The sequence below is a fragment of the Pleurodeles waltl genome, chromosome 6 (assembly GCF_031143425.1).
Source record: "Pleurodeles waltl isolate 20211129_DDA chromosome 6, aPleWal1.hap1.20221129, whole genome shotgun sequence".
NCBI lineage: Eukaryota > Metazoa > Chordata > Amphibia > Caudata > Salamandridae > Pleurodeles > Pleurodeles waltl.
The window spans coordinates 76,918,462-76,933,931 of NC_090445.1; the positions used below are offsets into that span (position 1 = coordinate 76,918,462).

General features: G+C 43.6%; 1 protein-coding gene across 1 annotated transcript in view; it reads right to left on the reverse strand.

The window, feature by feature from the left end:
- Positions 1 to 6,286: 6,286 nt before the first annotated feature.
- Positions 6,287 to 15,470, reverse strand: part of LOC138299237 (E3 ubiquitin-protein ligase TRIM39-like) — a 143,927-nt gene continuing 134,743 nt past the window's right edge. The window contains exon 7 of the mRNA XM_069237364.1: positions 6,287 to 13,560. Coding sequence (XP_069093465.1) covers positions 13,022 to 13,560 — 539 coding nt within the window. The 3' untranslated portion in view covers positions 6,287 to 13,021. The remainder of the gene's footprint in view (positions 13,561 to 15,470) is intronic.

Sequence of the window (15,470 nt, forward strand, 5' to 3'; positions counted from 1 at the left end):
TCTCCTTTCGCGTGGTCATACGCACAACTTAAAAGCCTTCCAACAATCCTGTTTCGACCGCTCTTTGAATGCCGCCTCCCCGGGACACCTATTATTCAACGCTCATTTCGGAGCGTTAATCCTCCTGTTCTCCACACGCTCGATCGGAGCGCTGCCCATGTCTTTGTGTTTTCCCTTCAGCGTTCGTACCGGAGCACGTCTGGGACATATTTCCTTAGTTATTTCCTTCCCTTTTCACTCGAGGGCAAATTCTAGAGGCTCTGCCTCGGGCGACTCGAGCGCATATGCACTATTAACCCCTTATTACTAGGACTTTGTTAGAGGCCCTGCCTCATTAAATTCAAAGCGCTTTTAGCGCTTTTAAGCCCTTTGAAGTTCCTCCACCGGCTCAGCTCCCTCTTACGCCCCAGTGCTTGGACACTGGGGTTGAAATAATTCTATTCAGGCTGTGCCTGGCTTAAGGGTCATTAACCCCTTCAGGGCTGCTCCCTCCACATCTTATAAATCTGATAATTGGTTACTGCCCTGATTTATTATATACTGATTATACTGTTTCTCCCCATCAGTATGGCTGGCTATGATGACCAAGCCGAGGATTTATACTATATTGATGATACCGCTGGCTCTTTTGACCAGGATTTAGTGTATGCTTTAGACGCTGGGGTGCGTCATTCAGTTAATCAGGCCTTGGTTCAGGCCATTCAGCCCATTAAGCATCACCTCTTGGGTTTGGTTGATCAACAAGCTTGGTCAGCGCCCGTGGGCGCCCCTTCATTGGAAGATCCTTCCTTTGCGGCAGGCCCACAACCTGCAAAACAGCCTTCTAATCCGCATGCTGCGGATTTCCAATCCCTTATAAGGAATATGGCAAGAGAGCATGATTACAATGTGGGATCGCAAAAGAAGGCTGTGGATGATCCAGCTTCTTCTTCTTCGTCATCTGAACACTCTTCCGAGCAGGAGGAAGCACCTCCTCGTAAACGCAAGAAGAAAGCCCACCACCAGGAGGCCCCTACACCTAAGGTGTTGACTTTCGAGCCAGAGGACATCGTACATCCCAGATCCTCCCTGTGGTTACCACCCTCTGAGGTGGCGGATTATGTAGAAGCCCATATCAGACACGGGTTTGATAAGGATATTCGATCTAGATTAAGGTCTGAGTGTCCCAGACCTGATTTTCCATCCAAGGTTACAGAGACTCCAGAGTTAGATCCTACCCTTGTTACGTTCCTCAAAAAATAGGCTAAGGATCCTAAGAAGGGTATTGATTGCGCCTGGCGTGGATGTCAAGATAAACTTTTAGACATTTCCGGGCCTCTAACTAAGATTCTGGAATTGGCCTTTCAAGCCAAGGAATCGGGTGACCCCATTAATCCGGATATTCTGGTAGGATGGGCTCAGAGAGCTCTATGTTTCTTGGGCAATGCTAATTGCGCTATCTCATCTGAACGACGCAGATCGGTATTGATGAAACTAGATCCCAAACTGGCAGACCTCGCTGCATCGGAATCAGGCCCCGTGGCCCAGGGTTTACTTTTTGGTTTGCCCTTCATGAAAGAACTTGCTAAGTTCGTATCCACCTACGCCAGTCTGGACAAGGCACAGGGATCCATCCGGAGAGTGCTGCGTCCACTTTTTCGAGGGGCTGGACGCTACAGAGGGCGAGCCTTCGGCCGTTTCAATCAGCAAGGCCCCCATTGTGGATCCTTCCAACAAGGAAAAGGGGGTTATCAGGGTTACGACCCCTCCTCGTCTACCTTCTACCCGTCTAGACCTAGGTATGGTCGAGGCAGATTCCGCAGAAGAAGAGCCAAAGTACAACAATCTTTCTCCCAGGAGTCGGGAGCCACAGGTGAGATTGATCTTGAGTTCAGAAGTAATTTTGGGGGGCAGAACTCAGAAGTTTTTGGAGAAGTGGCATCTAATTTCATCGGATGCTTGGGTCTTAGAGACCGTACAGGGGTACAAACTAGAATTTTACGAGACCCCTTATCAAACATGCCTTCCCAGGCAGGGATATTTTTCCCATCAAGAACACAGTCTTATTTCCGCAGAAACTGTGGCTCTGCTCAAGAAGGGTGCCATTATCAGAGTTCCCCTTCACCCTTCAGGGTTTGTCAGCCCAGTATTTCTAGTAGACAAGAAAGGGGGCGGCTTGCGCCTAGTTCTAAATTTAAAAGACTTCAACGGTTTTTTGCTATATCGTCATTTCAAAATGGAAGGTATCCATTTACTAAGAGATGTTCTCCAAGAGGGAGACTGGTTAGTTCGCCTAGATCTAAAAGGATGCTTACTTGACCATTCCTATTTTTCCTCCACATCGGAGGTTCCTTCAGTTCGGTTGGGAGACCGAATATTACGAGTACAAGGTCCTCCCCTTTGGCCTGTCCTCAGATAGACTTTCTGGGGTTCCAGATAGACTCTTTACGGTCTCTTCCGATTCTTCCTTCTGGGAAGATTCGGTCAATCAAGAGAGAATTGAAGTCTCTACTATCCAAACAGACTGTTTTCTTGAGAGCGATTGCTCGCATGGTGGGCCTGCTATCTTCTTCGATTCAGACAATTTTCCCGGGTCCTTTGCATTACCGAGCCCTTCAACGTTTGAAGATTTCACATCTTCAGAAGGGTCTCAGTTATGCAGATCAAGTTCCCTTGTCGGAGGAGTCCCGTGCGGAGATGCATTGGTGGCTCGATCATATGGAAGCCTGGAACGGCAGAGCCATATTCAGCTCTCTCCCGGATGTAGTGATAGAGTCCAACGCCAGTCGTTGGGGCTGGGGAGCCCGGTGTAGCTCAGTGTCCACGGGAGGCAGATGGTCCAGCTCGGAGTTGAGTCTCCACATAAATTGCTTGGAACTCCTAGCAGGATCTTTTGCAATCAAGAGTCTTTCCCCCATCAGAGCGAATTGTTGCATTCTCCTTCGCATGGACAATATCTCGGCAGTGAGATATGTCAACAAGTTGGGGGGAACTCGTTCCCGCATTCTGGCGGAAATAGTCAAGGAATTCTGGCATTTCTGTCTTCAGCACAGGATTTCTGTGGTGGCGGAGTACCTCCCGGGGGCCAGCAACTTAGTGGCCGATTGGAACTCTCACCACCTGAGAGACTTCAGCGATTGGAGGTTACATCCCAGAGTTTTCCAAACTCTGTCTGCGAAGTGGGGTACTTTTTCAATCTATCTGTTTGCATCTCACCTCAATCGGCAGATGAAACTTTTTTCAGTTGGAGGCCAGATCCAGAGGCGTCGAAGACGGATGCGTTTCTTCAGGACTGGTCTCAAGAGCTGAGTTATGCATTTCCTCCTTTCTTGATGATTCCCAGGGTTTTGGCCCAGATCAGGCATCAGCAAGCGGAGTTCATTCTAGTGACGCCCCTTTGGAGATCGCAAGCTTGGTTTCAGATAGCAATGGAACTGAGTTGCGACCATCCGATCCTTCTTCCCTTCCGGGAGAATCTCCTCCAGGACCCTCAGGGCTTGTTACAGCCATTGATCCTGGCAGGCAAGCTATCCCTGATGGCATGGCGTCTTTCAGGCAAAGATGGGTCATCCCAGGACTTTCGCAGGAGTCTTCCGACTTCATTGCAGGTTCCTGGTCCTCCAGTACTCACAAGAGATAGGCTTCGGCGTGGAAGCGATGGAGTGCTTGGTGTAGTTCTAGGAGTGCAGATCCTTCTTCAGCAGGTAGCTGTCTGGTCCTGAATTTCCTTTCTTCCTTAGCAGCGTCAGGTTTGGCATACCGTTCTATTAATTATTACAGGTCCGCTATTTCAGCAGGGCATTTACCAGTAGAGGGTAAACCCATTGGTGAGTCTCCTATTGTGTGTAAATTAATGACGGTATCAGGTTAGATAATCCCCCTCGCCCCCGTTATTCGTCCCTTTGGGATGTTAATATTGTTCTTAGATTTTTAGAATCCTGGCCTGCTAATAGATTTTTGTCTAGGAAACAGTTATCAGCTAAACTCACATTTTATTGTGTTTGATATCATGTAAGGGAGTCTCAGATGTTAGAGCTCTAGATTTGGCGGGAGAGTTTTTTCTCCTGATGGAGTCTGTTTCGCCATTTCGCGTAGGACTAAATGCAATTTGAAATCCGTGACTTACCCCTGTTTTGTGGACAACCCCAAACTTTGTGTGGTACAATGTCTTAAAGCTTACGAGGTAAGTACAGAAGAATTTCGTTCTGATATGGGGGGTCAATTACTCATTTCATTAGTTAAACCATATCATCCTGTTTCCTCAGCCACTCTCGCTAGGTGGATGCGTTGGTTGCTGAGTGAAGCAAGTACTGATGTTTCTAAGTTTGGTGCGCATTCTGCAAGAGGTGCTATGGCATCGAAGTCTTTGGCTTTAGGTTCTCGTTTAGAGGACATTTTAAAAGCAGCAGATTGGTCTTCACCTTCTACGTTTAAAACTTTTTATTATAAACCTATTGTTGATATAGCATCTGTAGTTGTGAATCAGCTTTGAACAAGCATAATCTGAGCCTCCGGTCCTGACAAAGAATAAAAAAAATTCTAGCATTTGCGCTAAGAATTTTTCAATTCTATTGAGGACACGGAGGCAAGGATTATCCCACCGCACTGTATATATATGATGTCAGAATGTCATGGTATTTTGTTGATATTATGTGCAAATTACTGTACGTCAGTGCTATCCCACCCTATTGTTTGGTAATATAAGTATTTCTTATGTTATTCAAATTTTATGGCCTGGATTTTTTCATTTTTCTAGGAAATGATGAGAAGTAATGCGATCTGCCGCGATTTCGTTCTTCGTCCAGTCAAGTGGGATGCCAGTTCGTCTGCTTTTCGAGTTCTCGTTTACAAGTTTTTGATTAAGACTTTGGTTTTTTCTGTTGCGAAATTTTGATTTTGAATTTTGGACAAGGAAAGAGGAGTGGCTTGGTGTGATTCAACACTTTATAGGCTTCCTCCTCTATGGTTGATCACGTGTTATGACTAATATTGGGGCATGTCGTTTTTTACTTTCCATGATGTTCATTGGCTGCTGCTAAAAATAAAGCATGGAAAGAGAAGCATAATCCTTGCCTCCGTGTCCTTAATAGAATTGAAAAATTCTTAGCGCGAATGCTAGAAAATTTTCTACTCTAGTTGGCCGGTGATCTCGGGGAGGGCTAACACCAGAAAATGCATGACGTATGCATGCTCCTCATGAATGGGGGTGATGCAAATGAGTGCGACGATAGTGGCAGCAAATCGGGAGGGTGTGGCAGACTGAAGCCCACGATGTAGACACAGCAGTCTCGGTTCGAGACACGCATGCACGCAGTCTAGAGCCAAGGCCTAAAAAGCCATTTGCAGACCCCTGCGAAGCTTTCTGTTGAGGAAGCCATCAACTATGAACACGAACATTTGCTGAAAATTTGTGGATCGTCTTGATGGGAACGATGACATATAGGATGCAACTAGGTAAAGGGTATTGCTGATATTCTAGGTAAAGGGTTTTTTAGCATTCACTAATGACTTTAGCAAATGAAATGTTAGGGTATCTGACAATCTGTTTTTATTGGGCTGTACGGCTGTATCTACTGGTGAACAGTTTTTGTTATACTATTGTACTGTAAAATTGAAATATCACGTTTTTAGGTCGAGCATAGCAGCACGCAAGCGCTGCTTTTCCAACGTGTTGTTATCTCTTCGGGCATTTAACCAGGCCCACCTCACTCTAATCACTATCGCTCATTCATTGGCTTGTCTTTCAAAAATCCTTTGTTAGCACTGGTAAATGCTATACTTTGTCCCTCCTTGGGGCGGTTTGGTTACCGACTTGAACATCGACCCTGGTACATGGCTAACTGCACTTTTGCCGATAGTTTGACTGTGAGCGAACATATTTTTCCTTTTGTGTGTCTCCTTCACGCTCACGCTGTGGCGCCTTGAATCAGCTCCTTTATGTCAAACTGTATTACTTTTCATTTTCAATTTATGTGGAAAGCAAAGTCCTGTTAGGATTTTTTCAATGCTAATAGCTCTAACTCGAGCAAATGTGGGACCCATTGTATTGCAAATCCTTGTTAAAAAATGGATTTGTAGGAGAAGATGTCCCTGAAGTATCAGAACACAGTCCTCTATTCTGGAAACAGAAGGAAAGTGTTTGATTTTTTCTCCCTCAGCTGCTGCTTGCATCGCACATAAATTTAGTTCTGGTGGCTGCTGGCTTTGCTTCCTACGGCAGTGAGACAGTCCTCTGCCCTGAGCCTCCATGCAGGAGGAGGGCACTGTGAAATCACAACTCACTTGTGTTTTTTGTTTTTTTGTTATACATTTCTTTATTGACATTTTCATTATATATGAATACAGCTGTAATGCAATACAGAGTATGCCACAAAGTACACCAATACAACATAAATATGGTACTAAATAAGATTTCAAGAAGAAGCAAAGGAACTTTGAGAAGTATTAGAAAAAATAACAAAATAAAATCCAATAAGGAACAAAAGAGCCATCTCCAAACAAATACAGTTTAACTAATGCCTAAGGTAACCATTCTCCCCATATGACATACACCCCACAAGCAAATGAATTAAATCACCAATCTAATTTTATCCCAGAATCAGATCATAAATAGAAACACTCCAATTACCATCACAGTTGTATGGACGTGAGTATTTTACCTCACATAAGAGAAAGATAGAGTTTATAAAGGTTCAAAAATGGACCCCAAATCTCGTCAAATATCTGGACTTGATCTTGAACCTTGTAAATCCTATGTTCATATGTAGCTAACAGGTTAAGTTCGGCTAGCTAGCCATTCTTGATGTGTGGGTTCCTGTGTTATACACCAGTGTCATAATTGGCACATCTTAGCCACCCTAAGAGCCGTTAGCATCCATCTACGCTAAAGAGAGGCCACACTATCTAAAGCAACAAAATCATGCAACAAGGCCAGCTTCTCGGTCTCCTCAAAAGGAATACAAGTAGTAGAGCGAAGCATCTTCCATGTATGAAGCCAATAGATGTACAGCAGAGGACATTACCAGAGTATGTGGTAGAAATCACGCGCAACACCTGGACATCTTTAGCATGAAACCATTAAGCACCAGCTGAGCCATATAATTTAACAGGAGACCAATACCAATTATGGAGGATTTTGAAATAGGTAAACTTTAAGCGCATTTCTCTGAGTGAGCATCATGATACTCTAAGATTTCTTTCCAGTCATTATCCAAGTATTCCACGCCCGTCACTCCTGCCAATAGATTTTAGCCGCAAAGCCGTACGTGAGTAGAGATTATAGATGAGAATTTGGTATATATTTGACACCCCTGCCTTGGAAGATCTCCCCCACTTAAGGTAGTTTGTAATCGGTGACACCAGGAGTTTAATAGGATCCCTAACTTACCTATTAAACAATGCCTTACCTGCCAATACCTCCAGAGTTGTGATTGGGGAAGTGAAAGGAAAATGTTACTTACCCAGTAACCATCCGTTTGTGGCATCTAGTGCTGTAGATCCACAATCACTGCAAACATTTGCCATCTAGTGTTAGGTCAGGAAAGTTGCAGGTTGTTTTTCTTCAAAAAGTCTTTCAAGTCATAATGTAAAGTGACTCCTCCTTTTGCTGGTAATGCACTTGAGCATCGACTCCATTGTTAGATTGTTTTCTCACTGGCGTGTGAGAATGGGAGTGTAGTGTAAGAGAAAGAAAAGAGATGACCATGTAAATGAATGTATTAATATTGCAAAAGAAATCTGCAATGGCCACAGGTGTCTGGGGAGGCAGGAGGGCGCATATGAATCCACAGCACTACATGCCACAAACAGATGCTTATTGGGTAAGTAACATTTTCTGTTTAATGGCATGTGTAGCTGTAAATACACATGCTGTGCATAGACTGTAAAGCAGTGCCTCTCCAAAGCAGTGGCTTGCCAGTGGGTTTTGCAGTGGTCTGGAATAGTGTACGCAGCACTACCTGTCCTACATTAGCTTGCTGACCTGCTGAAATATCAACACAATAATGCTTGGTGAAGGTGTAAGGTGTGGACCATGTAGTTGCCTTACATATGTCAGTTTTAGGAATGTTACATAAAAAGGCCATAGTTGCTCCTTCTTTCCAAGTGGGGTGTGCATAGCAGGTCTGGATATATTTAAGGATCCACCTATCTATGCCAGTTTTAGATATGGTGTTTCTTTTGTATGGTGTTGAGAAGGCAACAAAGAGCTGTTTAGTTTTCCTAAAGGTTTTAGTTCTATCAGTATAGAACATAAGCACTCTCTTTACGTCTAATGTGAGGTGAGCTCTTTCAGCAAATGTATCTGGCTGCGTAAAGCAGACTGGCAAATCAATGGTTTGATTCAGGTGAAATTGAGATACCACTTTTGGTAAGAATTTTGGATTGGTGTAAAGAACTACTTTATCCTTGTGTATTTGGAAAAAGGGTTCTTGCAGGGTTAAGGCCTGGAGCTCACTTACACGCCTAAGTAAACTGATAGCAACTAAGAATGCCACCTTCTAAAAATGAAATTGAAGAGAACATGGATGTAGAGGTTCAAATGATAGATCCATGAGTCTAGTGAGTACAATGTTAAGATTCCAAGAAGGCACTGGAGGTACTCATGATGGAATCACTCTTTTAAGTCCTTCGATAAAAGCTTTAGGGATCAGAATTTTGAAAAGAGATGAATGCTGTCTGTTGTGAAGTTATGCAGCTATAGCTGCTAGGTGTAATCTTATGGAGGTGTATGCTAAGTTTGCTTTTTGCAAATGAAGAAGGTACAAAAGAATACCATGCACCGATACATTGAAAGGGTCCCATTGTTTGGATAGGCAGTAGCAGACAAAATGTTTCCATTTGGCTGCATAACATGCTCTAGAAGTGGGTTTACGTGCCTCGTGCATTCTTGAGGTAGCTTAACTTATCCAAACTCTGACTTCAGGAGCCATATAGCAAAATTTAATTATTTGGGATTTGGTTGCCTGGTTTGACCATGGTTCTGAATGAGAAAGTCAGGGTTAAGTCGGAGTCTCTCATGAGTAACCACTGAGGATTGTAGAAGAGTGGTGAACCACAGTTGTCTGACCCAAGTGGGGGTCCACCAGTATCAACATGAGGGATGTTTGCCTGAGCTTCCAAACCAGATATGGGAGTAGAGGGCGAGGTGGAAAAGCGTAGGCAAATATCCCTGACCAATCATCTAAAGAGCATTGCCCTTGGACTGAGGGTGTGGGAATATGGAGGTGAAGTTTGGGCATTTTACATTTTCTTTTGTTGCGAATAGTTCTATGTCTCGGTAGCCCCACTTTTGAAAGTAGAGAAGCAGGACTTGTGAGTAGAGTTCCCACTCGTTTACTTGTTGCAGCCAAAAGTCAGATTATCTGAGATAGGCGAGGCAGTTGTAGAGAGTATGTACTCCCCTGTTTCTGTACATGGTTGTCATGCTGTCTGTGCATATTAGTACAACTTTGTTTATGAAATGAACAGTAAACTGTTTGAGCGCTAGGTGAACAGCTAAAAGCTCTAGGTAACTGATGTGCATATTGCGATATCTGGGATTCCTGTGACTTGGTGATTGGGGCAGAAATACAAAAGTTGTGTTTGAAAGATTTGTATACTTGCTGCACTGAAATAAGCTAAACCCAGTTGCATGTTAAGAACAGCCCTGAAACAGGGTTGGATATAAAGAGGATGCAGATGAGATTTTTGAAAACTGATAGTGAAACCTAGTTGATGGTGACTCGAGTATGATGTAGACATTGTTTGAGAGTGCTGGCTTTGATAAGCCAGTCATCCTGGAATGGGAAGATGTGAATATTTTGTCTGCATAAGTGAGCAGCAACCACTGCTAGACACTTTGTAAACATTCGTGGGGCAGTTGCGACTCTGAAAGGGAGTACTTTTAACTGGTAGTGTTGTCGTGAGATATTTGTGATGGGCTGGGTGTATAGGAATGTGAAGGTAGGTGTCCTTTAAATCTAGTGCTGAGAGGAAATCGCCTTGTTGAAGCAATTCAATCACGTCCTGAAGTGTGACCATGTGAAAATGTTGACAGGATGTAGTGACTCAAAGGCCTGAGATTTATAATACGCCTCAATGAGCCTTCCTTTTTGGGGACTGGGAAATACAGTGAGTATACCCCTATTCCCTGATGTTGTTGAGGAATGGTTTCAATAGCTCCTTTGCTTAGTACAGCTTGCATTTTCCTGTTTGAGCAGAATGTTATGTTCTGGTGAAAGCTTGTGAGTGTGAGAGGGGGATGTTTCGAGGTGTGGAAATGAGCTCCAGACAGTAAACCATGTTGGATAATATCCAACACCCATTGATCTCTTGTGATAGTTTGCCTTGTCTGAAACAAATGTTGAAGACGTACCCCAACGGTGTTAGGTCGTCAGGGGGGAAGTGAAGGGAGTTATTGTTTAGAGGCAGTGGAGGAACCTCTGGGGGGGTTTGACTTACCATGGCCTTTGTAATTCTGTCCTCTGTCGGGACCTTTGTAAAAGTCTTTATGGAAGGATGAATGAGGTTGGCCATTTTGATCAGAGGATGAAGTGTCTGTGGCTGTTGCTTTGGAGGCCGATTTATATAATGATCTACGAACAGCCCCGCGACAACCAGGGGTTTGCAGGGCACCCATGGATTTGGCTACTTCATTGTCTTTTTAAATTTTTTCGAGTGCCTGATCAACCTGTGGCCCGAAAAGGTGCTCCTTGTCAAAAGGTACATTGAATATGTATTGCTGTACCTCAGGCTTGAAGTCAGAAATGTGAAGCCATGCATGCCGGCCAAGAGGACATTGGCGCTGATGCCCTGTGCAGCTGTGTCAGCAGAGTTCAAGGCGCAGTGAATAGAATTGTTAGAGATAAGCTGGCCTTCGCTGACAATTTCTTGACCCCTCTTTTTGTGCTCCTCTGGGAGATATTGGAGGATCTCTTCCATTTTGTCACAGTGGGCATGGTCATAATTAGCAAGCAGGCATTTAGTGTTGGCGATACACCTATGGTTGGTGGCTTGAGAAGCAACCCACTTTCCAGAGCTTTCTTTCCTTATCAGAAGGCAGGACGTTGGTAGCTGCTTATGAATTGGCTCTCTTCCTTGCATTAGACACCACTAGGGAATCTGCAGGAATTTGACCTGTAATAAAGACGGGATCTGAGGGAGAAGCTTTGTATTTTTTCTCCACAGGCAGCGTGATGATATGTGCCCTGGCAGGATCCTTAAAAATGTCTTCTGCGTGTCTCATCATTCCCTTAAGCATGGGAAGGAATTGTGTGGCCCTGTGGGATGTAGATAGGGTGTCAAAGAATGAAATCATCCTTGATCGGCTTCTTCTCTAGGGGCACCTGATGATAAGTGGTTGCCCTCCCAACGAGCTCAAGATTGGGAGTAGTATCATCTGGTGGGAAAGGTCTGGCCGAATAGATATCTGTGTCAGTGTAAGGGTCGACATTGTTTTATGACCACAGGACTGTGTCTTATGGGAAAGTCACAGTGTCATCCCTGGCTCTCTGAATATTACGAAAAGAGTGGGGGGAGCCCTGAGGTGAAATATTAAGGGGGTCACTATGAGAGTGAGGTGATGGTGGGGGACGGGGGTGGTGGTGTATTTGTTGGTGGAGAAGAAGGCAAAGGAGGGTGTATTTCACGAGAGTCTCTATTCATCCTCTTGAGTATGGCAGGAGGCATAGGAATGTCGATGACCTCTTCAAAAGTAAGCTGCCTCTTAGAAGATATCGAAACAACAGCTTTAACCAGGTCACATCCAGTCTACAGTTGGATATGAAGCTGCACTTCTTTATTATCCAATTGCTGCTTCATTTTGTGGCGAATAGGCTCAACTGAAGTACTGGGCTCTCAAGGCGTGGTGTCTTTCAATGTTTTCAGTGTCGAATCGCTGTTGCATTTCGATCCTGAAACTGTTGGTGCTGAGGCAGGCAGCAGTTTCTTGGGTGCCGTGGTGGTCGGTGCTGAGTGAGGAGCCAAAGCTTTCGGAGCTAAAGCTGGTTGTGTTCAGCTTGGTACCGAGATGGTATGCTTAGTCTTACTTTTCAGAGCTAAGGTCAGTGGTGGAGTTTCCGAATGAGTCTTTTGCTGCCGGCCATGGCCCAACAGTGGTGGCAGCCCGGTAGCAGTTGCTTGGAAAAAGGTTGTTTTTTTGGGCTGAGTGAGGGTCTTGCATTCAAAGAACTGTGTCCACGTCCGATTCTGAATCATTGAGTGAACATACCTTCTCCTCAGCAGCTGACGCCTCTTGTAGCTCCTGCTCTGGCTCCGACATGGCGTCTGGGTCTCTTCGATCTCCTGTCGCTGCATCTTACGACGACAGGCCTTTCGATCCCTTAGGGTCTTTTTAGATCGAAAAGATTTGCAAGCCTCGCAGTTCTCCTCTTTCCGGTCCAAAGACAAACAGATGTTGCAGACTTGATGTTTGTCGGTCTGTGGGAACTTCGTGTGGCACTTAGGACACCAACGAAAAGGAGTTCGTTCCATTAGAAGTTAATTCTCCTCGAGATGGAACTGAGCAAACAGCGTGTCGATCACATGAGTAGTTTTTTCAGGTCCCGGAATACAAAGGATAAGGTATACATGTTCGAAAGACAATACAATGAGAGGTATCCCAAAGGAAGAGTCTGAAAATTAGTCTAGAACTGGAGCTGGACAAAAACACAACCAGCTTAGATGGCGGAAAAACGCAATCTAACAATGGAATCGATGATTTAAAATAAGTTTTGAAGAAAAACAACTTGCAAGCTTCCGTAACCAACACTAGATGGCAGAAGTATGCAGAACATGTGTATCTACATCCACACATGCCGTCAAACATGTAGTTTTAAACATCTCAAAGGAACAAAATAAATCCCCATCAAGAAGGTCTTTAGGTATTTTATTTCCCTGTTCTTCCCATATAGTCCATTTTATGTTTTTTTTGGTCCACTCACTTGTAATGACATTATACATAGATATCTTACCAGACATTAGTGACTGTAAAACCATTAGAGGTCCTTCACCTGGTATTATACGCATTTCTCTTACAAGCTGTTGTCAAAAGTCTCTTCCACTCTTACTCCTGTCCTGTCACTGGCAGGATTCGCAGTGCTCCTGCATTTTCCCCTCGATAGTTGAGTCTAGGATTGAAGTAGGGCCGCAGGATGGGGGGGAAGCACGCCCCACAGAAAGTGTAAATCAGGGACCTGTCATCCACATTGTACACAGACAGCCTGCCTGCCTCATAGTCCAGGAAGAGACCCACAGCCGAGGGCCGGGAACGGAGGGTCAGGTTGGTTGAGATGAGAACTTCGTAATTACCTTCTCTGAGCCGGACTGCCCAGTATCCAAACTGAGGCAATGCTGTGATAACCCCCTCCCTGCTCACAGCCTCATCACACACCCCCAGGCTCCACTCCGTCTTGTCTCCCACCTCCACCTCCCAGTAATGCCTCCCAGAGCTCAGCCTCTCTCTCCCCAGGATAGCACCAACAGGATTGAATCTGTGTGGTGTGTTAGGCAGACTCTGTGGTCTTTCCCCTCGCCTCACGCTCCTCCCATCCTCAGACACTATGAGCCATTGATTCGCAGTGTCAGGATCCAGAGTCACCTCAGCTGTAAAAGAGAGAAGCAGAAATCAGATCTCAACCAATCACATCAGAGATCAGAGCTGAAAAGCCAATCAAAGCAGCAATCAGAGTTCAACAACCAGACAATTAAGATATCGAATACAACTCACCTAACCGGAAAGCGCTAACAACTAGCTAATCACAAGACAGCAAATCCTTGCCAACGGTTGTAGTTATACACATTTCTACAAAACATCATCCTATAAATCACACCATTCCTCACATTTTTTTGGTATTGGTATTTGAAAATAACACCACACAATTCAACCCTGGAAAGGAAGGCGTATGGCCAACTTCCAGTTCTTTATTTTAACATCACAACAATAAAAGAATACGAAATTGAAGTAATGAACGTAACCAGATGCTCACTATAAAAAGCATATAAAAGAAATAAAAATACATGTCAGACAGTTATATCCTGTTTACCAGTGAGATAATATTTTCCTCATCTATTACAGGACTCCTTTCTGATGAGCTGTCTTCTGAAAATTACATAAGGCCTGATTTAGAGTTGGTGAAGGGGGTTACTCCAAACATGATGGACATCACGTCCACTGTATCACAATTCCATTATAGCCTATGGGACCTGTAATACGGCGGATGGGATATCGGTCACGTTTGTGACGGAGTAACCCCTCCCCCAAACCGTAAATCAGGTCCTTAGTTTTTTCTTTGAGGAAACACTAGGCTGTTTGAAAAAAGGAGATTCAATATCCATGGTTGTATTAGCGTGAACAGATAGACTCTTGCTTAAAAAGCCTATCAGCAAATGAATGCCTCCAGTTTAATAATTTGTATTTATTGTATAATGATGGCTCTTTGTATAACTACATTACCAAAGGGCCAATTCGACTGATCGGGCCATGTTAGCCCTAGAAGAGAATCAGACCTAAGCAAATAAAAAAAAGCCTACACAAGACAAGATTCAGAGTCCAAACCCTTAAGGTTTAATACAATTTAAGAATAGTTACAGAAAGCAAAAAAAACAATTGGTTAGTCAAGTCAAATTAACATCAAAATAATTCATGATAAGCAAGAGAGTTAATATGTCTTGGTTGGCAGTGGGGCTCAACACTGACGTAGCTGATATTTTAGTGGTGTCCGTCATGATTCAAAAGTCATCAATATGTGACAGCTTATACATTATGTTAACCAAAGCACTAATAGTTAAGAATGTAAAAAAGGCAATGTGAAGTTATTCTAACTGTTCATTAGTTTAAACCAGTGTTAGAAACATTGGTGGTATTGTTTATACATCATATGTTTGCAAGATTTGATTGATAGGATGTTATAATTTAGACCTTGAACTAACAGATTATATTGAAACAATACTGAATTTCTAATGATTAATGATATAAATATATGCGTGCAAAAATAGAGAAATGTAGTTCTCCATTATACCTATTAAAATGTATTAAGATAAGTCCTTGGCCCATTTAAAGTGAATGTAACACACACATTAAAAAAGTATTATTAATGTCAAATTCATAAGTTGCATATTAAATGTGTATATTTCAAACATATTAATTGAATGTATTGCTGTAATTTACCTGTGTTAGCCCAAATGAGGCCTACTAAATTTGTATTTTGTGACTGTGCGGGAAATGCTGATGCATTTTTATAACATGAGCTTTCTTTTAGACTTCGTTCCCATGAACAGACTAGCTTTGGTAACACACCCTATTGTTTAGACATAGAGAGAAAGTGTAATTGTGTCCTTGAGATAGGAACAGCCTGAGTAGATGTACTAATAAGTTATACAAATGTTTAAAACCCGTGTTGAGCTACATGTACAGATGAGGTTCTCATGGCAGACCTGGGAAAAGATGTTGGAGTTGTGTGATTGATTTCTACTGGATGATGGTCCTTCGATGTAAAATGGACTGTCACCTTTGG